At 47.4% G+C, this 25,977-nt stretch overlaps 1 protein-coding gene across 1 annotated transcript in view; it reads right to left on the bottom strand.

The window, feature by feature from the left end:
• The window catches only part of ABCC8 (ATP binding cassette subfamily C member 8), a 434,375-nt gene that overhangs the window by 118,678 nt on the left and 289,720 nt on the right, over window positions 1-25,977 (bottom strand). Inside the window, exon 23 of the mRNA XM_069768187.1 lies at window positions 18,296-18,421. Coding sequence (XP_069624288.1) covers window positions 18,296-18,421 — 126 coding nt within the window. The remainder of the gene's footprint in view (window positions 1-18,295; window positions 18,422-25,977) is intronic.

Raw genomic sequence — 25,977 nt, 5'->3', positions numbered from 1 at the left:
TGCAAAGAAAAGGTGGTGTTGGACAGTGGAAATCGCTACAGCACAAGCGGTTTGGGGGTTTATATTCCCTGCCTAACGCTATCCCTGCTTCTGACAAAGCGGCAGCAACCTCTCCCTAAGCTCAGATCGGCAGCAGTAAGATGGCGGTCGGCGGGAACGCCCCTTTATAGCCCCTTTATAGCCCCTGTGACGCCGCAGAAAGCAAGCCAATCACTGCAATGCCCTTCTCTAAGATGGTGGGGACCGAGACCTATGTCATCACGCTGCCCACACTGTGTCCACCTTCATTGGCTGAAAAACGGCGCTGAACGCGTCATATGAAACGCGACTTTGGCGCGAAGGTCGTTGACCGCGTGGCCGACCCCACACAGGGATCGGGTCAGGTTTCATGAAACCCGACTTTGCCAAAAGTCGGCGACTTATGAAAATGACCGATCCGTTTCGCTCAACCCTAATGTTGACACATCGTCCACATCTAGTTTATGCAACATCTGAACAACAATTATTTTAATCTTGTATTTACTTTTTCAGGTCCTAATAAAGAATGGATTTTCTTGACCTGACTCTAGAAGGGAATTTGAAGTTAGGTAATAATAAAGATTGTAGAATGCACCGTGTCAGTGGCAATCCCACACTGCGCGCAGACAGCTGTCACTCCACCCATACAATTCATTCCATTCCCTACGGAGAATTTTAGAGCTCAAAGAATTTGTTCAAATGAAAAAAAAAAAGAAGAAAGTATAAATATAAAAGAGAGACTAAAAATAGAGGCTATAAGAACCTTAGTATTGAAAACTCCTTTAATAAAGGGCAGAGTATGTCACGTCAAGATATGTTATATACGAACGAAAAATAAAAAAGTCTCCTCTTAGTCTTCTATTTTGCAGCTAAACATTCCCAGATCCTTTAGCCGTTCCTCGTTGGACATACTTTGCAGTCCGCTCACCAACCTGGTAACTCTTCTCTGAATTTGCTCCAGTTTTTTAATGTCTTTTTTTTTAAAAATTTTTAATTATTATTATTATTATTATTAAATGTGGTGCCCAGAACTGGACCCAGTATTCCAGATGATGCCTGACCAAGGAGGAGTAGAAGGCAATAATGACTTCACTTGATCTAGACTCATGTGCAGACTGTAATCTATTAGTATAGTAACATAGTAACATAGTAACATAGTTAGTAAGGCCGAAAAAAGCCATTTGTCCATCCAGTTCAGCCTATATTCCATCATAATAAATCCCCAGATCTACGTCCTTCTACAGAACCTAATAATTGTATGATACAATATTGTTCTGCTCCAGGAAGACATCCAGGCCTCTCTTGAACCCCTCGACTGAGTTTGCCATCACCACCTCCTCAGGCAAGCAATTCCAGATTCTCACTGCCCTAACAGTAAAGAATCCTCTTCTATGTTGGTGGAAAAACCTTCTCTCCTCCAGACGCAAAGAATGCCCCCTTGTGCCCGTCACCTTCCTTGGTATAAACAGATCCTCAGCGAGATATTTGTATTGTCCCCTTATATACTTATACATGGTTATTAGATCGCCCCTCAGTCGTCTTTTTTCTAGACTAAATAATCCTAATTTCGCTAATCTATCTGGGTATTGTAGTTCTCCCATCCCCTTTATTAATTTTGTTGCCCTCCTTTGTACTCTCTCTAGTTCCATTATATCCTTCCTGAGCACCGGTGCCCAAAACTGGACACAGTACTCCATGTGCGGTCTAACTAGGGATTTGTACACAGGCAGTATAATGCTCTCATCATGTATACACAAGTCTTTTTCACACGTGCTGTTGCTTAGTTCTATTCTTCCCATTCTGTAATGTAATTTTTGTTTTTCTTGCCCAGATGTAGAATGTTGCATTGCTCCCTGTTAGAGGGAACCTGTCAACAGGATTGTGCTCAGTAACTGCAGACAGTGTCAGGTCGGCGCCGGTATACTGATTACAATAATACATGTAATGAAATCCGTCTTGTGGTTGTTGTGTGATCTGTATTTTCAATTTTGAATTAATGATATGCTCATGCTCCGGGGTGGCCTGTGGTCTTCATGTGGTGCTCTGTTTAAGTATTCATACTGAAGATTGCTTGGAAAAAAAAAATCACCTTCAGCAGGTAGGCGTCGGCACTGCAGGATGATCGCATGTAAAATAATTAAATGCACATTATACATGCGATCATCGTGCAGCGCTGACACAATACCTGATGAAGGTGATTTTTTTCCAATATATATAATACAGACCAAAAGTTTGGACACACCTTCTCATTTAAAGATTTTTCTGTATTTTCCTGACTATGAAAATTGTACATTCACACTGAAGGCATCAAAACTATGAATTAACACATGTGGAATTATATACTTAACAAAAAAGTGTGAAACAACTGAAATGATATCTTATATTTTAGGTTCTTCAAAGTAGCCACCTTTTGCTTTGATGACTGCTTTGCACACTCTTGGCATTCTCTTGATGAGCTTCAGGAGGTAGTCACCGGAAATGATTTTCACTTCACAGGTGTGCCCTGTCAGGTTTAATAAGTGGGATTTCTTGCCTTATAAATGGGGTTGGGATCATCAGTTGTGTTGTGCAGAAGTCTGGTGGATACACAGCTGATAGTCCTACTGAATAGACTGTTAGAATTTGTATTATGGCAAGAAAAAAGCAGCTAAGTAAAGAAAAACGAGTGGCCATCATTACTTTAAGAAATTAAGGTCAGTCAGTCCGGAAAATTGGGTAAACTTTAAAAGTGTCCCCAAGTGCAGTGGCAAAAACCATCTAGTGCTACAAAGAAACTGGCTCACTTGAGGACCGCCCCAGGAAAGGAAGACCAAGAGTCACCTCTGCTTCTGAGGATAAGTTTATCTGAGTCACCAGCCTCAGAAAACGCAGGTTAACAGCAGTTCAGATTAGAGACCAGGTCAATGCCACACAAAGTTCTAGCAGCAGACACATCTCTACAACAACTGTTAAGAGGAGACTTTGTGCAGCAGGCCTTCATGGTAAAATAGCTGCTAGGAAACCACTGCTAAGGACAGGCAACAAGCAGAAGAGACTTGTTTGGGCTAAAGAACACAAGGAATGGACATTAGACCAGTGGAAATCTGTTCAGTTCCCTTATTTAGATCACTTATAAAAATGTTGAACAACACTGGGGCCAGGACAGAGCCTTGTGGTACCCCACTTGTAACACTGGCGCCAGGACAGAGCCTTGTGGTCCCCACTTGTAACACTGGGGCCAGGACAGAGGCTTGTGGTACCCCACTTGAAACATTTTCCAATTGGAAGTGCAACCATTTATGACCATTCTTTGAGTACGATCACTGATCCAGTGATGAATCCACCTAACCGTAGCGTTGTCAATCCCATACTTGGTCATTTTTTCAATAAGGATAGTTTGAGATACTTTATCAACTGCTTTGCTGAAATCAAGATATACTGTATCTACCGCATACCCCCAGTCAGTGATTCCATCATAGAAGGAAATTAAATTATTATTACCCCTTTATAAATCACTTGTGAGGCAACATCTAGAATATGGGATGCAGTTTTGGGCTCCACATTTTAAAAAGGATAGTCAGAAGTTACAATCAGGTCAAAGACGGGCAACTCGATTATTACACAGGAAAGAGGCCTCTCCTATATTCCACGGGATGGAGGCCTCTCCTACAGTACCTGTGATTTGAGTCTTCTCTGTAACGGGCTGGGTGGTGGAACCACTGTGCCAAAGCCCAAGGAAGACCTGGAGGGGCGTGAACAGGAGCATCGCCCAATCTGACTACGGACGGGTAGCTGGGATGGCCCGGGGGAATGTCCAACAGATGCAGGCAGGCAGTGAAAATGACAGGAACCGCAGGTGCAGACAGGACAGTCTGACGGACAGAGGAGCACTGTCGGGTGCAGCTGCATCCATAGACATTAATATGTGTAACAACTCTGCTGGCATCACGGCATGGCCTCTCATCTCTCACACTCTTACCCACTGCTCCAGCTCATGATGCGGTTTCTATTTCTTGCCAGCTCCATATTCTGTGCCTCTGCCCTCTGCATGCTTCCTGGCTGTGTGCATAGGGGGGCGGCGCCTGAACTCTCTGGTTCTTATAGGAATCAGGTGCACCCGTCTAATCTGTTCCTGACCAATTACCAAGAGGCCTCCAGTATTTAGTGCAGCTCCACCCAGTGGACTGGGCCTGTGCAATGTGTTAGTTCAGTTTGTGTCTTGCTTCTGAGTTTGCCAGGCCTTGCTCTGTGTTATTCCCTCTCTAGTGGTCTTTCGCTGTTTTCTTGCCTTGATCTTGTAGTCCGTCCTCCAGGAGGCAGAATATCCTATCTTGATCTATTGCCTTGTCTGTACTTAGTCTTATCTCGGTCTCCTTGTCTGTGGCTTCCTTCCCTGCTGTGTCTTTCCTTGTGTTCTCAGTCTGCTTTCACCTGCTCTGTACCTTTGTGGCTTTACCTCTGCTCCACACTCCTGCGGTTCTGCTCCGTTCTACTCTACTCCGCTCCCGTTGCTGCAGTAACCTCTTGTTACAGCTCCTCTCCGCATTCCTTGCGGTTCCGCTCTGCTTAGCTTCTGCTGCTGCAGTAACCTCTTGCTGCAGCTCCTCTCCGCATTCCTTGTGGTTCCGCTCTTCTTAGCTTCTGCTGCTGCAATAATCTCTTGCTGCAGCTCCCCTTCACATTCCTTGCGATTCTGCTCTGCTGAGCTTTTGTTGCTACACTATCTCTTGCTGCTCTACCTCTCCTATCCGCAGCCTTGTGGTTCTCTCCTGTGTGAACAGGTCCCTACCTGTTCCTTCATTCTCCTTTCCTCCTGGCTTGTTTCCGTACCTGCATCTCCTGTGTGAACAGGTCCCAACCTGTTCCTTCATTCCTTTCTGCTTGTTTTCTTACCTGCACCTCCAGTGTGAACAGGTCCCTACCTGTTTCTTCATAATACATATCCATACCTGCACCTCCTGTGTGAATAGGTCCCTACCTGTTCCTTCATACACCACACCAACTAGTTCTGTGTTCCTGCCAGCCCTGTGTTCTCTGCCGTGCCTGCCAGCCCTGTGTTCTCTGCCGTGCCTGCCAGCCCTGTGTTCTCTTGTGGTCTTTTGCTGTGTTCTTGCCTTGATCTTGTTGTCCGCCCTCCAGGAGGCAGAATATCCTGGTCCTTGTGTCTTTGTCCTTGTGTCTTGTTCCATTGCCTTGTCTGTACTTAGTCTTATCTCGGTCTCCTTGTCTGTGGCTTCCTTCCCTGCTGTGTCTTTCCTTGTTTGCTCAGTCTGCTTACACTCCGCACTCGTGCGGCTCTGCCTGCTCTGTACCTTTGTGGCTTTACCTCTGCTCCGCACTCCTGCGGTTCTGCTCCGCTCCCGTTGCTGCAGTAACCTCTTGCTGCAGCTCCTCTCCGCATTCCTTGTGGTTCCGCTCTGCTTAGCTTCTGCTGCTGCAGTAATCTCTTGCTGCAGCTCCTCTCCGCATTCCTTGCGGTTCTGCTCTGCTTAGCTTTTGTTGCTACGCTATCTCTTGCTGCTCTACCTCTCCTATCCACAGCCTTGCGGTTCTCTCCTGTGTGAACAGGTCCCAACCTGTTCCTTCATTCTCCTTTCCTCCTGACTTGTTTCCGTACCTGCATTTTCTGTGTGAACAGGTCCCAACCTGTTCCTTCATTCACCTTTCAGTTTTGGGGGCAGCAGAGCGTTGGCCACTTTTCTGCCCTTGGCTCCTCAGCTCTCGGCCTCCTCGCTCTGTAACGTTATGGCGTCTCCACTTCGTGGCTGAGTTGCTGCAGTTTCTTCTACTTCTCAATTACATCAATCACAGATGATTAAGACTCAGTCTACACAGTCAGAAAGGAGCGTGCAGCACTACAACCCCAGTACCAGTACTATAACGTTCACTCCAGCACCAGTACTATAATCTTCTCTCCAGCACCAGTACTATAACCCTCACTTGAGTACCAGTACTGTAACCCTCCTACAGCACCAGTACTGTAACCCTCTCTCGAGCACCAGTACTATAACCCTCACTCGAGTACCAGTACTGTAACCCTCCTACAGCACCAGTACTGTAACCCTCTATCGAGCACCAGTAGTATAACCATCCTGTCATGATAATGTAAAATACCATGGCATCGCCAGGGTGAACCTGCTGAGGTGCGCATGGAGGACTACCGAGACGTTCTGCCTCCGTAGTACAGTCCAAAAGGGGGAGGTGTCACGATAATGTAAAATACCATGGTCTGAGGGATTTTTGCACATGTGACCATGGTCCTAGACACACGGTGCAGCGCGACTTCCCCCCTCCCTTCCACCCCACTGCATTCGCTGGTATAGACACAAAGCCCTATGGCAGAGACACGGTGTAACTTGAAACTCCAGTGTGGGGCTCTGACCCCTCTCCTCCTTTGCAAAGGCAGGAAGGTGCAAATTGTTTTGTCTGAAACCCATGTGCTTGCTGTATGTGGGGGAGAAATTAAAGAAGCCATAATACGATGCCAGTGTATGATAGAAATATGATGGTTACATATTTGAAACGTGCTTTGACAAAGCTTTGCTACAGCGCTTTTTGTTAAATTCCAGCACCAAAAGCCCGAGAAATGGATTTCTCCTGAACAGAGTGGAATAGCTAGTCTGAGTTTGGAATCATTAGAAAGCTAATTTCAATATAAGATGAGTGTTGTGTGTGCCGTTATTCTGCTAGGTTCTCAAGTCCAATTAGGAGTATTATAAGTTTTCTTGCCAAAATGTGCACCCTGGCAACTAGGGGAGGGTGCAGGTAAACCAGCCCCTTTAGTGATGTCACAAGCCCAGAAGTATAAGTTACTGCACTCAGCCCAGCCTTCACTCTTGCCTGGGACCTTGCTGCAACAAGACCCTATGTAATGCATTGTGATGTCTAGCTCCTCCCACCAGCATGGTTAGCCTGGAATGATCTAAGCAAAATGTGAGTGTTCATTTCTGTTTTAATCCTCTTTTATTTGTAGTGGCAATGTACATATGATTGTCTCCTTTATAATATCTTTTTACTACTTTGTAAACACTGCCTAACTTTTTTATGGAGAAAAATATATAATTGCTAGCTTGTCTCTCTCTGCTCTATAACAAACTGCGTGTCCTCTGAGGTGAATTACACTACTGATTTGTGTTGGCGCCGGACCCGTTAACCTTTGGTGCAATCGGAGCTGGTGGCAGCATACTTGGTTCTGTGCATTTGGGAATCTGTGTAGCGACGGCGGCGTTGTTAATTATTGTTCCCGCCTGAGTGGGAGTAGTTAAATCGCCCTCGCTGCAGTGAGCCCAATAGCCATTACTTAACATGCAGCCTTTCTGGTGACTAATTACCCTAGGTGCAGTACCTAATCTGACCTGAGGGTAAGGGCGGTGCCAAAGAGCTGCAAATTCCAAACCGGAACTGAGAAGTGGGATATAGATAAATCCCCTTCAGAAGGAACCAGGTGGCAACCAAATACCCCGGTCCGTGACAAATTGGTGTGAGTAGTGGGGACGAGCTGTGGGATAAAAGAGCATTAGTGGTCTAGTTTGAGCAATCATTCCTCTCACTAAAAACTTGCACAGTTCTTGCAAAAACTCTGCGCAAAAAAGTTTGGCGAGCAAGCTCAGTGTTTACTAGTCCTGAGACAATTGTGTGTACTTGCAATTACCCCCTCCCTTCTCTTTGTTTTTCTATCCTATCTTTTATTTGGCAACCATGGTTGTGCTGGGAGAAACCTTTTATAAAAAGCAGACCAGAGACACCCTTATTGCCTTGTTGAGATCACAGCACATTGACTTTGCAGGCAAAAACAAAGACCAACTGGTCGCGGATCTGGTGTGATGGGAAGCCGCTCTAGAACACTCTCAGAGCGCCGTGGCTGCAGAAGCCAGCACAAGCGAAAATGGTGCTGCAGCAGAGGTCCAACCACTGAATGCCAGCCCTACTTGCAACCAGGGCAGACTGGACCCCAATCTGCTGGCGGTCTTGGAACTACTCCCCGCGGACGACCGTGATGGACGTCGGCAGCTGATCCAGCAATACTGGCAGGAGGCCCAAGCTTGGAGGGCCCATGAACTGCAGATGGCCCAACTTGGGGCAGTACCAGCCACAACACTTAGCAGTGAGCCAAGCAATGCTCAGTTACCCAAACCCCGGCCATAGCACTTTCCTGTGATGGAAAAGGAAAGGACTTGGACACTTTTTGAGGGCCTTTGAGAAAGCCTGCAGACAGTACCGGCTGCCTGGGAACCAATGGGCCCGATACCTGACCCTAGGGATAAAAGTCAAAGCTCGTTTGCTTCTCTCCCGCCAGACCAAGATGATGATTATGAGGCCATCAAGCAGGCCCTGATAACCAAGTACCAGCTACACCTGAGGTTTACCGTAGAAAGTTCTGCAACCTCCAATGTGGCCCACATGACAGCTACGGCGATGTGGTGCATGGACTCAGGACCTACTTTAACCAGTGGATCCAAGGACTGTCAGTGACCACCTTTGAGCAGCTGGGAGACCTGATGATCAAAGACCAGTTCTTACATCATTGCCCAGCTGAGGTGCGACAGTTCTTGATGGACACAGAGCCCAAAGACGTGACGAAAGCAGCGCAGATTGCCGATGCCTATGATGCCAACCGTAGATCGGAAGCGCGGAAGCCAGTCACCACCAGCTGGAGAGGGGGTAAGCATGCAACCAACGTCAGTACCCCTGCCAGCCAACACAATAGAGGCCCTGTCCTCGTTGCCAACAGCATCAGACTTACCACCGACCCTCGCCAGTGTTTTTCCTGTAAGCGGACAGGTCACATCAGCGCCTTGTGTCCAGAGAAGCAGAGGAACCCCCAGCCAAGGCCCCAGGGCCTAATGCAGCAGTTCTGTTGGTGGGCGGGGCAGTTGGGAGGGTCTATGACAACGTGCAGCACGTCACCGTGGGGGGCCATGTTGCTACAAGCCTCAAGGACACAGGGGCTGAACGAACCCTCATCCATCCCGAACTGGCGGCCCCTGAAGAGATCATTCCGGAGAAAACCCTGACTGTCACCAGGATTGGGGACATCAGCTGTCTCTTGCCAATGGCCCGGGTTTATATAGATTGGGGTGCCGGGAGCAAGGTGAAGGAAGTGGGGATGTCCGATAACTTGCCCACCAATGTTTTATTGGGGACTGATTTGGGGCAGATGGTTGCACATTATTTCCCTGACTCCCCTCCCTGATCGAATGCTGATGATGGCAATAGGAGATTGCATGTGTTATCTGACAATGCGTTACCGGTTAATAATGTACTTGATAATGATTTTTCAGGAAATTTCCGAGGGTAATATTGATGATGCTAATGATGAAAATTTTCATGTTTTACCTGATAACCATTTGTTTCCTAGGAATGATGTATTCACAGGTGCAGTAGTGCTCAGCCACGTCACTGCGCGGGGTAGGACGGCTGAGGAAACCCTAGTAGGAGCAAGCAATGGTGCTCAGGAAAATGAGGAGATGCATGGGAACCGTGAGGAAGGTGATGCCGGGCAACTGATCAGAACCACAGAGGAAGGTAACTGCCCTATAAGTAGCACTGCTCCTGGAATGTTGGGGGTGGATGGGGAGGTAGTACCCATAGCAGCACCGGCTGATGGGTCTGTGGAAATCCCTGGGTAGACAGCCTACGTAGCTGCTGTCTCCCGCAGTCAGAGTGCCCGGAAAGCAGATAACATTCTGCCTTCTGGACCCTCATCAGTCACAGGTGTGACTGAACCAGAGATGGACCCAAAGTAGGTCCCAGAGGGTTTCCGTGGGGAAGGGACCCGGACGTCGCTTCTGGCTGCCCCTAGCCAGGAGTTCCAGGCCGCTCTGCACTCAGATGCGAGCCTGGAGAATTTGAGACACCTTGCTAAGACGCCCACCTCCGTGACTGAGAAGGAGAGGGTGTTCTGGTAACGAGGGAGGTTGTACCAGGAGACAGTACCCGGAAAACTGCAAAAGGAGTGGTTGAGGGAAAGACAGCTGGTCGTCCCACAGCAATTCCCGAGTGAGTTGTTGCTGATTGCCCATGAGATCCCGCTCGCCGGACACTTGGGGATTAGCAAAACTAAGGCCCGGTTGTCTCAACACTTCTATTGGCCCAAGATGGGGACAGATGTGTCAAACTACTGCCGCTCCTGTATCACCTGTCAAAGAGTGGGGAAGGCGGGGCCTGCTATTAAGGCTCCCCTGATCCCTTCGCCAGTGATAGAGGAGACCTTTCCAGAGGATCGCGGTGGTCCCTAGCAGCTCTGGGAAGCAATACCTCCTTACTGTGATAGACTACGCTACCCTGTACCCAGAGGCAGTGGCTCTGTCCTCAATTAGGGCAGATAAGGTGGCGGATGCCCTGTTGGCCATCTTTTCACATGTAGGATTTCCCAGGGAGATGCTTACTGATCAAGGGACCCAATTTATGTGTCGCCTAATGGAGGCTCTCTGTAAGAGGATGCAGGTGAGGCACCTGGTATCGAGTGCATATCACCCACAGAGCAATGGCCTGTGTGAGCGCTTCAACGGTACCCTCAAACAGATGCTACGAATGCTGGTTGAGACCCAAGGATGCGAATGGGAGCAGTACCTCCCACACCTGCTATTCGCTTACCGAGAGGTCCCGCAGGCCTCGAAGGGGTTCTCCCCCTTCGAGCTCCTGTACGGCAGGCGAATCCGGGGACCCCTTGGGTTGGTAAGGGAATCCTGGGAAGAGGAGCCGAACCCTTCTGAAGTGTCCATAGTGGAGTATGTCATGCGCTTCTGTAACAAAATGCAGATCTTGACGCAGTTGGTGCATGACAACATGATGCAGGCTCAGGCTGACCAGAAGTACTGGTACGACCAGGACGCCCGGGAGCAGACCTACCACGTGGGTCAAAAGGTGTGGGTGCTGGTCCCCATACGAAAGGAAAAGCTTCAGGCAGCCTGGAAAGGCCTGTACGTCGTCCACCAACAGCTCAACCCGGTCACCTACGTGGTCACGCTTGACCACGCTCGGGGTAGGCGAAAGGCCTTTCACGTAACATGATGAAGGCTCATCACGAACGTGAACCTTACGTCCTACCGGCCTGCAGCCTGCCCGAAGATGGGGAGGGAGATATGGTGGCCCAAACCAAGCCTGGTGGGTCCATCGAGGACGTGGAGGTAAGTGCCTTGCTAACCGAACCCCAGCGGTCGCGGTCCAAGCTAGAACCCTTCCGGGCCGTGTTTTCCAACTGACCTGGAAGGACTGAGTTAGCGGTCCACAAGGTGGACACCGGGAATCATGTCCCACTACGGCGAACACCCTATCGGATCTGTGACGAGTTGCAGCAGGTTATGCGTGAAGAGATCAATGAGATGTTGCAGCTGGGGGTGATTCAATGGTCAAAGAGCGCGTGGGCCTCACCTGTAGTTCTCGTGCAAAAAAAACGGATCGGACCACCCGGTTCTGCGTGGACTACAGGGGGCTCAACGCCATCACAGCTTCTGACGCGCACCCAATGCCACGCATCGAGGAGCTGCTTGAGAGGATAGCTGGCGCAGAATATCTGACCATAATGGATCTGAGTCGAGGATACTGGCAGATTCCCCTGAGCCCCGAGGCACAGGAGAAGTCCGCCTTTATCACACCCTTCGTACTGTACGAATCCACGGTCATGCCCTTCGGCATGAAGAATGCCCCTGCCACTTTCCAGCGGATGGTCAACCACCTGCTTCAGGGACTGGAGAAGTACGTGGTGGCGTACCTGGATGACATTGCCATCTTCAGTTCCACCTGGGGTGAACACCTGCAGCATCTGAGGAGGTGCTCAAGCGAATTCACCGAGCCAGTCTGACCATCAAGCTGGGAAAGTGCCAGATGGGCATAAGTGAGGTCCACTACCTGGAGTACCGTGCCTGGGAAAGAGGACGAGATCGTGTCCTGGCCCACCTCTAGGACCAAGAAACAGGTGATGTCCTTCCTGGGTACTGCCGGGTACTATAGGCGCTTCATACAGAACTATAGTAGCCTGGCAAAACCCTTGACGGACCTCACCAGGAAGAGGCTACCCCACATAGTCGACTGGACTGACGGCTGTGAGGGGGCCTTCCAGGCGTTGAAAACAGCACTGTGCAACACCCCTGTGGTAAAAGCAGTCGACAGCAGTTGACCACTCTTGGTGCAGACCGACGCCGAGTTTGGCCTTGGTACTGTGCTCAGCCAGGTCGACTAAGGGACCCCGTGTTGTACCTGAGTCGAAAGCTTCTGCTGAGGGAAGTGGCCTATTCCGCCGTCGAGAAGGAGTACCTGGCCATATTCTGGGCCCTGCAATGCTTGCAGACCTACTTGTACAGTCGCACCTTCAATGTAGTGACTGACCACAACCCTCTGCGCTGGCTACATGCCATGTGTGGAACCAACGGAAGGTTGCTACGCTGGAGCCTTGCCCTCCAGCAGTACGACTTTACCATTGAACACAAAATGGGCAGGGAACATGGCAATGCAGATGGGTTGTCCCTCCAGGGCGAACCTGCTGTGGTGGGCATGGAGGAGTACTGAGAGGTTCTGCCTCCATAGTGCAGTCCAAAAGGGGGAGGTGTCACGATAATATAAAATACCATGGTCTGAGGGATTTTTGCACATGTGACCATGGTCCTAGACACACGCTGCAGCTTGACCCCCCCCTTCCTCCCCCACTGCATTCGCTGGTATAGACACAAAGCCCTATGGCAGAGACACTGTGTAACTTGAAACTCCAGTGTGGGGCTCTGACCCCCCCTCCTGCTTCGCAAAGGCAGGAAGGTGTGCAAATTGTTTTGTCTGAAACCCATGTGCTTGCTGTATGTGGGGAAGATATTAAAGCCATAATGCGATGCCAGTGTATGATAGAAACATGACGGTAACATATTTGGAACGTGCTTTGACAAAGCTTTACTACAGCGCCTTTTGCTAAATTCTAGCACCAAAAGAGCCCAAGAAATGGATTTCTCCTGAACAGAGTGGAATAGCTAGTCTGAGTTTGGAATCATTAGAAAGCTAGTTTCAATATAAGATGAGTGATGTGCGTGCCATTATTCTGCTAGGTTCTCAAGCCAAGTTAGGAGTATTATAAGTTTTCTTACCAAAATGTGCACCCTGGCAGCTAGGGGAGGGTGCAGGTAAACCAGCCCCTTTAGTGATGTGACAAGCCCAGAAGTATAAGTTACTGCACTCAGCCCAGCCTTCACTCTTGCCTTGGACCTTGCTGCAACAAGACCCTCTGTAATGCATTGTGATGTCTGGCTCCTCCCACCAGCATGGTTAGCCTGGAATGATCTAAGCAAAATGTGAGTGTTCATTTCTGTTTTAATCCTCTTTTATTTGTAGTTGCAATGTACATATGATTGTCTCCTTTATAATATCTTTTTACTACTTTGTAAACACTGCCTAACTTTTTTATGGAGTAAAATATATAATTGCTAGCTTGCCTCTCTCTGCTCTATAACGAACTGCGTGTCATCTAAGGTGAATTACGCTACTGATTTGGGTTGGCTCCGGACCCATTAACGTTTGGTGCAATCGGAGCTGGTGGCAGCATACTTGGCTCTGTGCATTTGGGAATCTGTGTAGTGACGGCGGCGTTGTTAATTATTGTTCCCGCCTGAGTGGGAGTAGTTAAATCGCCCTTGCTGCAGTGAGCTCAATAGCCAGAACATAGCCTTCCTGGCAACTAATTACCCTAGGTGCAGTACCTAATCTGACCTGAGGGTAAGGGGGGCACCAGAGAGCTGTAAGTTCCAAACCGAAACTGGGAAGAGGGAAATAGATAAATCCCCTTCAGAAGGAACCAGGGGGGAACCAAACCCCCTAGTCCGTGACAAATTGGTGTGAGCAGTGGGGACGATCAAGGTATCCTCCCCGGGATCCCTGACATACTGTTGGGATCTGTGCCATAGTGTTGGCAGCACTGTGTGTACCGTGACACCTCCCACAGCCCCAGTACTGTAACCCTCACTCCAGCACCAGTACTATAACCTTCACTCCAGCACCAGTACTATAACCTTCACTCTAGCACCAGTACTATAACCCTCACTCCAGTACTTTAACCTTCACTCCAGCAGCAGTACTATAACCCTCACTCCAGCACCAGTACTATAACCTTCACTCCAGTACCAGTACTTTAACCCTCGATCCAGCACCAGTACTATAACCCTCACACCAGCACCAGTACTATAACCCTCACTCCAGCACCAGTACTATAACCTTCACTCCAGTACCAGTACTATAACCCTCACTCCAGCACCAGTACTATAACCCTCACTCCAGCACCAGTACTATAACCTTCACTCCAGTATCAGTACTATAACCCTCCTACAGCACCAGTACTATAACCCTCCTACAGCACTAGTACTGTAACCTTCATTCCAGCACCAGTACTATAACCTTCACACCAGCACCAGTACTATAACCTTCACTCCAGTATCATTACTATAACCCTCCTACAGCACCAGTTCTATAACCCTCACTCCAGTACCAGTACTATAACCTTCACTCCAGTACCAGTACTATAACCTTCACTCCAGTACCAGTACTATAACCTTCACTCCAGTACCAGTACTATAACCTTCACTCCAGTACCAGTACTATAACCTTCACTCCAGTACCAGTACTATAACCCTCACTCCAGTACCAGTACTATAACCTTCACTCCAGTACCAGTACTATAACCTTCACTCCAGCGCCAGTACTATAACCTTCACTCCAGTACCAGTACTATAACCTTCACTCCAGTACCAGTACTATAACCTTCACTCCAGTACCAGTACTATAACCCTCGATCCAGCGCCAGTACTATAACCTTCACTCCAGCACCAGTACTATAACCCTCACTCCAGCACCAGTACTATAACCCTCATTCCAGCACCAGTACTATAACCTTCACTCCAGCACCAGTACTATAACCCTCATTCCAGCACCAGTACTATAACCTTCACTCCAGTACCAATACTATAACCCTCCCACAGCTCCAGTATTATAACCTTCACTCCAGCACCAGTACTGTAACTCTCACTCCAGCACCAGTACTATAACCTTCACTCCAGTACTTTAACCTTCACTCCTGTACCAGTACTATAACCTTCACTCCAGCACCAGTACTATATCCTTCACTCCAGTACCAGTACTATAACCTTCACTCCAGCACCAGTACTATAACCCTCACTCCAGTACCAGTACTTTAACCTTCACTCCAGCACCAGTACTGTAACCCTCACTCCAGCACCAGTACTATAACCTTCACTCCAGTACTTTAACCTTCACTCCAGTACCAGTGCTATAACCATCACTCCAGCACCAGTACTATAACCTTCACTCCAGCACCAGTACTATAACCCTCACTCCAGTACTAGTACTATAACCCTCCTACAGCACCAGTACTATAACCCTCACTCCAGTACCAGTATTATAACCCTCCTACAGCACCAGTACTATAACCTTCACTCCAGTACCAGTATTATAACCCTCCTACAGCACCAGTACTATAACCCTCACTCCAGCACCAGTACTATAACCTTCACTCCAGTACCAGTACTATAACCCTCCTACAGCACCAGTACTATAACCCTCACTCCAGCACTTTAACCTTCACTCCATTACCAGTACTATAACCCTCACTCCAGCACCAGTACTATAACCTTCACTCCAGTACCAGTACTATAACCCTCCTACAGCACCAGTACTATAACCCTCACTCCAGCACCAGTACTATAACCCTCACTTCAGTACTTTAACCTTCACTCCAGTACCAGTGCTATAACCTTCACTCCAGCACCAGTACTATAACCTTCACTCCAGCACCAGTACTATAACCCTCGATCCAGCGCCAGTACTATAACCTTCACTCCAGTACCAGTACTATAACCTTCACTCCAGTACCAGTACTATAACCTTCACTCCAGTACCAGTACTATAACCTTCACTCCAGCACCAGTACTATAACCCTCGATCCAGCGCCAGTACTATAACCTTCACTCCAGTACCAGTACTATAACCTTCACTCCAGTACCAGTACTATAACCTTCACTCCAGTACCAGTACTATAACCCTCGATCCAGCGCCAGTACTATAACCTTCACTCCAGCACCAGTACTATAACCCTCACTCCAGCACCAGTACTATAACCTTCACTCCAGTACTTTAACCTTCACTCCAGTACCAGTACTATAACCCTCATCCAGCACCAGTACTATAACCTTCACTCCAGTACCAGTACTATAACCCTCACTCCAGCACCAGTACTATAACCCTCACTCCAGCACCAGTACTATAACCTTCACTCCAGTACCAGTACTATAACCTTCACTCCAGTACCAGTACTATAACCTTCACTCCAGTACCAGTACTATAACCCTCGATCCAGCGCCAGTACTATAACCTTCACTCCAGCACCAGTACTATAACCCTCACTCCAGCACCAGTACTATAACCTTCACTCCAGTACTTTAACCTTCACTCCAGTACCAGTACTATAACCCTCATCCAGCACCAGTACTATAACCTTCACTCCAGTACCAGTACTATAACCCTCACTCCAGCACCAGTACTATAACCCTCACTCCAGCACCAGTACTATAACCCTCACTCCAGCACCAGTACTATAATCCTCCTACAGCACCAGTACTATAACCCTCCTACAGCACTAGTACTGTAACCTTCATTCCAGCACCAGTACTATAACCTTCACACCAGCACTATAACCTTCACTCCAGCACCAGTACTGTAACTGTCACTCCAGCACCAGTACTATAACCTTCACTCCAGTACTTTAACCTTCACTCCTGTACCAGTACTATAACCTTCACTCCAGCACCAGTACTATAACCTTCACTCCAGCACCAGTACTATATCCTTCACTCCAGTACCAGTACTATAACCTTCACTCCAGCACCAGTACTATAACCCTCACTCCAGTACCAGTACTTTAACCTTCACTCCAGCACCAGTACTGTAACCCTCACTCCAGCACCAGTACTATAACCTTCACTCCAGTACCAGTGCTATAACCATCACTCCAGCACCAGTACTATAACCTTCACTCCAGCACCAGTACTATAACCCTCACTCCAGTACCAGTATTATAACCCTCCTACAGCACCAGTACTATAACCTTCACTCCAGTACCAGTATTATAACCCTCCTACAGCACCAGTACTATAACCCTCACTCCAGCACCAGTACTATAACCCTCACTCCAGCACCAGTACTATAACCTTCACTCCAGTACCAGTACTATAACCCTCACTCCAGCACCAGTACTATAACCCTCACTCCAGTACTTTAACCTTCACTCCAGTACCAGTACTATAACCTTCACTCCAGCACCAGTACTATAACCCTCGATCCAGCGCCAGTACTATAACCTTCACTCCAGTACCAGTACTATAACCTTCACTCCAGTACCAGTACTATAACCTTCACTCCAGCACCAGTACTATAACCTTCACTCCAGTACCAGTACTATAACCCTCACTCCAGCACCAGTACTATAACCTTCACTCCAGTACCAGTACTATAACCCTCACTCCAGCACCAGTACTATAACCCTCACTCCAGTACTTTAACCTTCACTCCAGTACCAGTACTATAACCTTCACTCCAGCACCAGTACTATAACCCTCGATCCAGCGCCAGTACTATAACCTTCACTCCAGTACCAGTACTATAACCTTCACTCCAGTACCAGTACTATAACCTTCACTCCAGTACCAGTACTATAACCCTCGATCCAGCGCCAGTACTATAACCCTCGATCCAGCACCAGTACTATAACCTTCACTCCAGCACCAGTACTATAACCTTCACTCCAGTACTTTAACCTTCACTCCAGTACCAATACTATAACCCTCGATCCAGCGCCAGTACTATAACCTTCACTCCAGTACCAGTACTATAACCCTCGATCCAGCGCCAGTACTATAACCTTCACTCCAGTACCAGTACTATAACCTTCACTCCAGTACCAGTACTATAACCCTCGATCCAGCGCCAGTACTATAACCTTCACTCCAGCTCCAGTACTATAACCTTCACTCCAGCTCCAGTACTATAACCCTCACTCCAGCACCAGTACTATAACCCTCACTCCAGCACCAGTACTATAACTCCCACTCTGTATAACAAGGTGAACACGCTATATGTCACTGCCGTGGCTCTATCCACCACAAGATGACATCACCTGCAGCACATGACACAGCCGCCATTACTCACAGATGTTGTACTCTAGAGGAAGGGGGGCGATTGGCTGCAGCGGTCAGTTTGGACTCTGGGCTCCTGTGTAGGAGCAGTAACGGTGAGGTTCGGTTGCAGGACACACCTTCTCAAGCTCCTGGTCCTGCCGATTCATCAGCGTCTTCCAGTGATCGTACAGCTTGGGGTCAGAGTTCTGGATGTCCTTCAGAGTTCCCTCTCGCTGGATGGTTCCGTCCTTCATGGCGATTATCTGAAAGGAGACAGACACCAATCATTGTGCGCTAAAACCGTTATTACTGTAGTGACTTGCTGTGTATGATATGTCCATATTATGTGCACCCATTGTTACTAATCTGCTGCTCTACTTGTACCCTTCTATGATTCTGCAGACCGCCTTTCTTGGTGTGTATGATATGTCCATATTATGTGCTCCCATTGTTACTAAGCTGCTGCTCTACTTGTACCCTTCTATGATTCTGCAGACCGCCTTTCTTGGAGTGTATGATGTATCCATATTATGTGCACCCATTGTTACTAATCTGTTGCTCTACTTGTACCCTTCTATGATTCTGCAGACCGCCTTTCTTGGTGTGTATGATATGTCCATATTATGTGCACCCATTGTTACTAAGCTGCTGCTCTACTTGTACCCTTCTATGATTCTGCAGACCGCCTTTCTTGGAGTGTATGATGTATCCATATTATGTGCACCCATTGTTACTAATCTGCTGCTCTACTTGTACCCTTCTATGATTCTGCAGACCGTCTTTCTTGGTGTGTATGATGTATCCATATTATGTGCACCCATTGTTACTAAGCTGCTGCTCTACTTGTACCCTTCTATGATTCTGCAGACCGCCTTTCTTGGAGTGTATGATGTATCCATATTATGTGCACCCATTGTTACTAATCTGCTGCTCTACTTGTACCCTTCTATGATTCTGCAGACCGCCTTTCTAGGTGTGTATGATGCACCCATATTATGTGCTCCCATTGTTACTAAGCTGCTGATCTACTTGTACCCTGCTATGATTCTGCAGACCGCCTTTCTTGGTGTGTATGATGTATCCATATTATGTGCTCCCATTGTTACTGAGCTGCTGCTCTACTTGTACCCTGCTATGATTCTGCAGACCGTCTTTCTTGGTGTGTATGATGTACCCATATTATGTGCTCCCATTGTTACTAAGCTGCTGCTCTACTTGTACCCTTCTATGATTCTGCAGACCGTCTTTCTTGGTGTGTATGATGCACCCATATTATGTGCACCCATTGTTACTAAGCTGCTGATCTACTTGTACCCTGCTATGATTCTGCAGACCGCCTTTCTTGGTGTGTATGATGTATCCATATTATGTGCTCCCATTGTTACTGAGCTGCTGCTCTACTTGTACCCTGCTATGATTCTGCAGACCGTCTTTCTTGGTGTGTATGATGTACCCATATTATGTGCTCCCATTGTTACTAAGCTGCTGCTCTACTTGTACCCCTCTATGATTCTGCAGACCGCCTTTCTTGGTGAGTATGATGTATCTATATTATGTGCTCCCATTGTTACTGAGCTGCTGCTCTACTTGTACCCTTCTATGATTCTGCAGACCGTCTTTCTTGGTGTGTATGATGTATCCATATTACATGCTCCCTTTTTTACTAAGCTGCTGCTCTACTTGTACCCTTCTATGATTCTGCAGACCGTCTTTCTTGGTGTGTATGATGTAGCCATATTATGTGCTCCCACTCTTACTGAGCTGCTGCTCTACTTGTACCCTTCTATGATTCTGCAGACCGCCTTTCTTGGTGTGTATGATGTATCCATATTATGTGCTCCCATTGTTACTGAGCTGCTGCTCTACTTGTACCCTTCTATGATTCTGCAGACCGCCTTTCTTGGTGTGTATGATGTGTCCATATTATGTGCTCCCATTGTTACTGAGCTGCTGCTCTACTTGTACCCTGCTATGATTCTGCAGACCGCCTTTCTTGGTGTGTATGATGTGTCCATATTATGTGCTCCCATTGTTACTGAGCTGCTGCTCTACTTGTACCCTGCTATGATTCTGCAGACCGCCTTTCTTGGAGTGTATGATGTATCCATATTATGTGCTCCCATTGTTACTAATCTGCTGCTCTACTTGTACTCTTCTATGATTCTGCAGACCGCCTTTCTTGGTGTGTATGATGTATCCATATTATGTGCTCCCATTGTTACTAATCTGCTGATCTACTTGTACCCTTCTATGATTCTGCAGACCGCCTTTCTTGGTGTGTATGATGTATCCATATTATGTGCTCCCATTGTTACTGAGCTGCTGCTCTACTTGTACCCTGCTATGATTCTGCAGACCGCCTTTCTTGGTGTGTATGATGTATCCATATTATGTGCTCCCATTGTTACTGAGCTGCTGCTCTACTTGTACCCTTCTATGATTCTGCAGACCGCCTTTCTTGGTGTGTATGATGCACCCATATTATGTGCTCCCATTGTTACTATGCTGCTGCTCTATTTGTACCCTTCTATGATTTTGCAGACCGCCTTTCTTGGTGTGTATGATGTATCCATATTATGTGCTCCCATTGTTACTAAGCTGCTGCTCTATTTGTACCCTTCTATGATTTTGCAGACCGCCTTTCTTGGTGTGTATGATGTATCCATATTATGTGCTCCCATTGTTACTAAGCTGCTGCTCTATTTGTACCCTTCTATGATTTTGCAGACCGCCTTTCTTGGTGTGTATGATGTATCCATATTATGTGCTCCCATTGTTACTAAGCTGCTGCTCTACTTGTACCCTGCTATGATTCTGCAGACCGCCTTTCTTGGTGTGTATGATGTATCCATATTATGTGCTCCCATTGTTACTGAGCTGCTGCTCTACTTGTACCCTTCTATGATTCTGCAGACCGCCTTTCTTGGTGTGTATGATGTATCCATATTATGTGCTCCCATTGTTACTGAGCTGCTGCTCTACTTGTACCCTTCTATGATTCTGCAGACCGCCTTTCTTGGTGTGTATGATGTATCCATATTATGTGCTCCCATTGTTACTAAGCTGCCGCTCTACTTGTACCCTGCTATGATTCTGCAGACCGCCTTTCTTGGTGAGTATGATGTATCCATATTATGTGCTCCCATTGTTACTAAGCTGCTGCTCTACTTGTACTCTGCTATGATTCTGCAGACCGCCTTTCTTTGTGTGGATGATGTATCCATATTATGTGCTCCCATTGTTACTAAGCTGTTGCTCTACTTGTACCCCTCTATGATTCTGCAGACCGCCTTTCTTGGTGTGTATGATGTATCCATATTATGTGCTCCCATTGTTACTAAGCTGCCGCTCTACTTCTACCCTGCTATGATTCTGCAGACCGCCTTTCTTGGAGTGTATGATGTATCCATATTATGTGCTCCCATTGTTACTAAGCTGCTGCTCTACTTGTACCCTGCTATGATTCTGCAGACCGTCTTTCTTGGTGAGTATGATGTATCCATATTATGTGCTCCCATTGTTACTGAGCTGCTGTTCTACTTGTACCCTTCTATGATTCTGCAGACCGCCTTTCTTGGTGTGTATGATGTGTCCATATTATGTGCTCCCATTGTTACTGAGCTGCTGCTCTACTTGTACCCTTCTATGATTCCGCAGACCGTCTTTCTTGGTGTGTATGATGTATCCATATTATGTGCTCCCATTGTTACTAAGCTGCTGCTCTACTTGTACCCTTCTATGATTCTGCAGACCGCCTTTCTTGGTGTGTATGATATGTCCATATTATGTGCTCCCATTGTTACTGAGCTGTTGCTCTACTTGTACCCTTCTATGATTCTGCAGACCGTCTTTCTTGGTGTGTATGATGTATCCATATTATGTGCTCCCATTGTTACTAAGCTGCTGCTCTACTTGTACCCTTCTATGATTCTGCAGACCGCCTTTCTTGGTGTGTATGATATGTCCATATTATGTTCTCCCATTGTTACTGAGCTGCTGCTCTACTTGTACCCTTCTATGATTCTGCAGACCGCCTTTCTTGGTGAGTATGATGTATTCATATTATGTGCTCCAATTGTTACTAAGCTGCTGTTCTACTTGTACCCTTCTATGATTCTGCAGACCGCCTTTCTTGGTGTGTATGATATGTCCATATTATGTGCTCCCATTGTTACTGAGCTGCTGCTCTACTTGTACCCTTCTATGATTCTGCAGACCGTCTTTCTTGGTGTGTATGATGTATCCATATTATGTGCTCCCATTGTTACTAAGCTGCTGCTCTACTTGTACCCTTCTATGATTCTGCAGACCGCCTTTCTTGGTGTGTATGATATGTCCATATTATGTTCTCCCATTGTTACTGAGCTGCTGCTCTACTTGTACCCTTCTATGATTCTGCAGACCGCCTTTCTTGGTGAGTATGATGTATTCATATTATGTGCTCCAATTGTTACTAAGCTGCTGTTCTACTTGTACCCTTCTATGATTCTGCAGACCGCCTTTCTTGGTGTGTATGATGTGTCCATATTATGTGCTCCCATTGTTACTGAGCTGCTGCTCTACTTGTACCCTTCTATGATTCTGCAGACCGCCTTTCTTGGTGTGTATGATGTATCCATATTATGTGCTCCCATTGTTACTGAGCTGCTGCTCTACTTGTACCCTTCTATGATTCTGCAGACCGCCTTTCTTGGTGTGTATGATGTGTCCATATTATGTGCTCCCATTGTTACTGAGCTGCTGCTCTACTTGTACCCTTCTATGATTCTGCAGACCGCCTTTCTTGGTGTGTATGATGTGTCCATATTATGTGCTCCCATTGTTACTGAGCTGCTGCTCTACTTGTACCCTGCTATGATTCTGCAGACCGCCTTTCTTGGTGTTGATGATTTATCCATATTATGTGCTCCATATTGATAGCAGCCACCTCGGTAGGTAGGTCCATGTGCGTCTGGATTGACTAACTGTCCACCCAGATAAAATCTAACTCCCCTAGAGAGGTTATAGCAGAATCTATCTCCATGTTAAAAATGGCGACACAGTTTATGGGGGACGCTTCCGCAGAGTCTGTAAAATTTGTGGCTAGAAGTAATGTACTATCCAACTCGGCGCAGCGGGCCATATGGTTTAAAACATGGTCAGGGGATAGCCAATCCAAAAGCAAGCTCTGCTCCATCCCCTTCTCTAGAACACATGTCTTTGGTCCTGTACTGGATGACACTTTAGAGAGGCCGCTGATGACAAAAGGGGGTTTCCGGAGGAAAAAAAATAAAAAATTTAGTTCCCTTCATAAGCTCCGTCAGTCCTCTAGGCAGGTCTATAAGGGAAAGGGAAAAACAGGCAGGTGGAGTTACCCCAAGGGAGGTAAAGGTAGAGTCAACCAATCGTCCTCCGCTGCACATAGAAGGTCTTTTTCAAACAGAGTGTTTGTGTGTGTGTGTGTGTGTGAAGGGGGTGGGGGTGGGGGGGGGTGGAGGGGGGTGGGGGGGGCATAACCGGCAACAATTGGATCCTGCGAACCATAGGAGAAGGTTACAGGATAGATTTCGCCCATCTTCTCCCTCTATCGGTTTTGCATCACGAAACTCCAATCCTTTTCCGTGCAAGGCAGGCTTTGGACAGATGTCAGAAATCTCTTAGAATTGGGGGTGGTCGAGCCGGTACCTATTGTAGAAGGACCACTACTCCTCCCTATTCTCCATAAAAAAGCCTTCGGGCAAATATCGCACCATCATAAATCTAAAACCCCTGAATCAGTGGGTAAGATACAAAATGGAGACCATAAAATCTGCCATCCAACTGAGAGTGAGACAACACCATGTGCACTTTAGATCTAAGGGATGCATATTATCATGTGCCGATTCACCCAGACCACCGCCAATGTTTGAGGTTCACTCTAACACCATCATGATTCAGACCATCATTTCCAGTTCACATGCCTCCCATTTGGCCTATCCTCAGCCCTGCGCATCTTTACGAAAATAATGACGGAGGTGGCAGCCTTTCTGAGGAAACAAGGGATTATCGTGGTCCCCTACCTGGATGACAGCCTGCTGGTAGCAGACTCTGTTATACACCTCAAACAACAGCTATCCCGCACTATAAAAATTCTGGAGGACCTAGGGTGGCAAACTGGGAAAAATCCGATTTACATCCAGGGACCCAGAAGGTGTTCTTAGGGGTCCTCCTCGATTCCAATCGCAGGATGTCCTACCTACCCCACGTGAAGCAGGAGGAGATCAGAAGCAGGATCTGTGCGTTACAGAGGAAAAAGATGACCTCCATCAGATACACCATGAGGGTCCTAGGACTGATGACATCCTGCATCCCAAGTGTATGTTGGAGTCAGGCCCACTCAAGATGCCTTCAAAGTGCAGTCCTTGCGTCCTGGAACAGGCATCCCTCGGGCCTAGACAAAAAGATGGCGGTCCCCACCGGACTAAAACATTCCCTGTCATGGTGGACATCCAGGGACAATCTTGGAAGAGGAGTGTCTTAGATCCTTTCCCCTGCATCCGGATCACCACCGATGAAAGTTTGAACGGATGGGGTGCAGAGGTAGAGGGTCGTTTTCTACAGGACACATGGGGCCCGGAAGACCGGAGAAGATCCTCCAATTAGAGAGCTAAAAGCTGTATGGGAAACTCTGCAACGCTGTCAGGACACTGTTCGAGATTGACATGTAAAAGTCCTGTCGGACAATATCACAGCAGTTTCTTTGTTGCAACGCCAGGGAGGTCCAAGTGGCCAACTCCTGCAGACCTTAGCCGAAAATATTTTTCAGTGGGCAGAAAGAAAAGTCTGATCCATCTCCACCGTGCACTTGAAAGTTTCCGAGAACATAACGGCAGATTATCTCAGCAGGGAGAAACTTTGGTCCTCAGAGTGAGAACTGAACCCAGAGGTATTCCACCAGCTGACCCGGAGATGGGGAACACCGCGTGTAGACCTGTTTGCAACCTGGACTAAAGCGAAGGTGGCAAGATTCTTCTCCATAAATCCAGCCGACAGCTCAGAAGGCATAGATGCCCTATCTCAGAGTTGGGAAGAAGGTCTTCTTTATGCATTCCCTCCTTTTCCCCTCATACCGAGAATACTAAGTAAAATCAAAGAAGATCAAGCCACAGTGATATTGGTAGCTCCCTTCTGGCCGAAGAGGAGTTGGTTTCCAGTGTTGCACCACATGACTCTGGAAGATCAAGTTCCACTTCCAGGCAGATCTGATCTGCTGTCGCAAGGTCCCCTCTGGCACCAACACCCTCGTCTTCTGCGCCTGATGGCCTGGATTCTGAACGGAAGATCCTAGGTTCCAGGGGATTGTCAGACAGCGTGGCTACTATGCAGGCGAGTAGGAAATCAATAACATCAGAGATCTATTCCAAGATATGGAAAATTTTCTGTTCTTATGTGGGCGAATCTACTTCGAGCACAGCCCACCCAGACACTCCCAGAATATTGGACTTCCTTAAGGAGGGACTTGAGATGGGCTTAAAGCCTAGCACACCGAATGTGAAGATCTCTGACCTTAGTGCCTTCATGGACTTTCCTTTAGCGGACCACCTTTGGGTAGCAAGGTTCTCTCGAGCCATTACCAGATTAAGACCCACAGTCAGAGAAACTGTGCCTCCTTGGAACCTAAACCTGTGTAAATACACTGTGCAGATCCCTCTGAGCCTCAAGAAGAATCCAGCATCAACTTCCTCTATGAAGACGGCATTCCTGATGGCAGTTACCTCGGCGAAACGCTTGGGTCAATTACAGGCACTGTCAGTCAGGGATCCCTATTTACAGATCCTAGAGGATCGGTTAATATTTAGGC

The sequence above is a fragment of the Ranitomeya imitator genome, chromosome 5, assembly GCF_032444005.1.
Source record: "Ranitomeya imitator isolate aRanImi1 chromosome 5, aRanImi1.pri, whole genome shotgun sequence".
In the NCBI taxonomy this organism is placed as follows: domain Eukaryota; kingdom Metazoa; phylum Chordata; class Amphibia; order Anura; family Dendrobatidae; genus Ranitomeya; species Ranitomeya imitator.
This window is presented reverse-complemented; position numbering and strand designations above follow the sequence as displayed.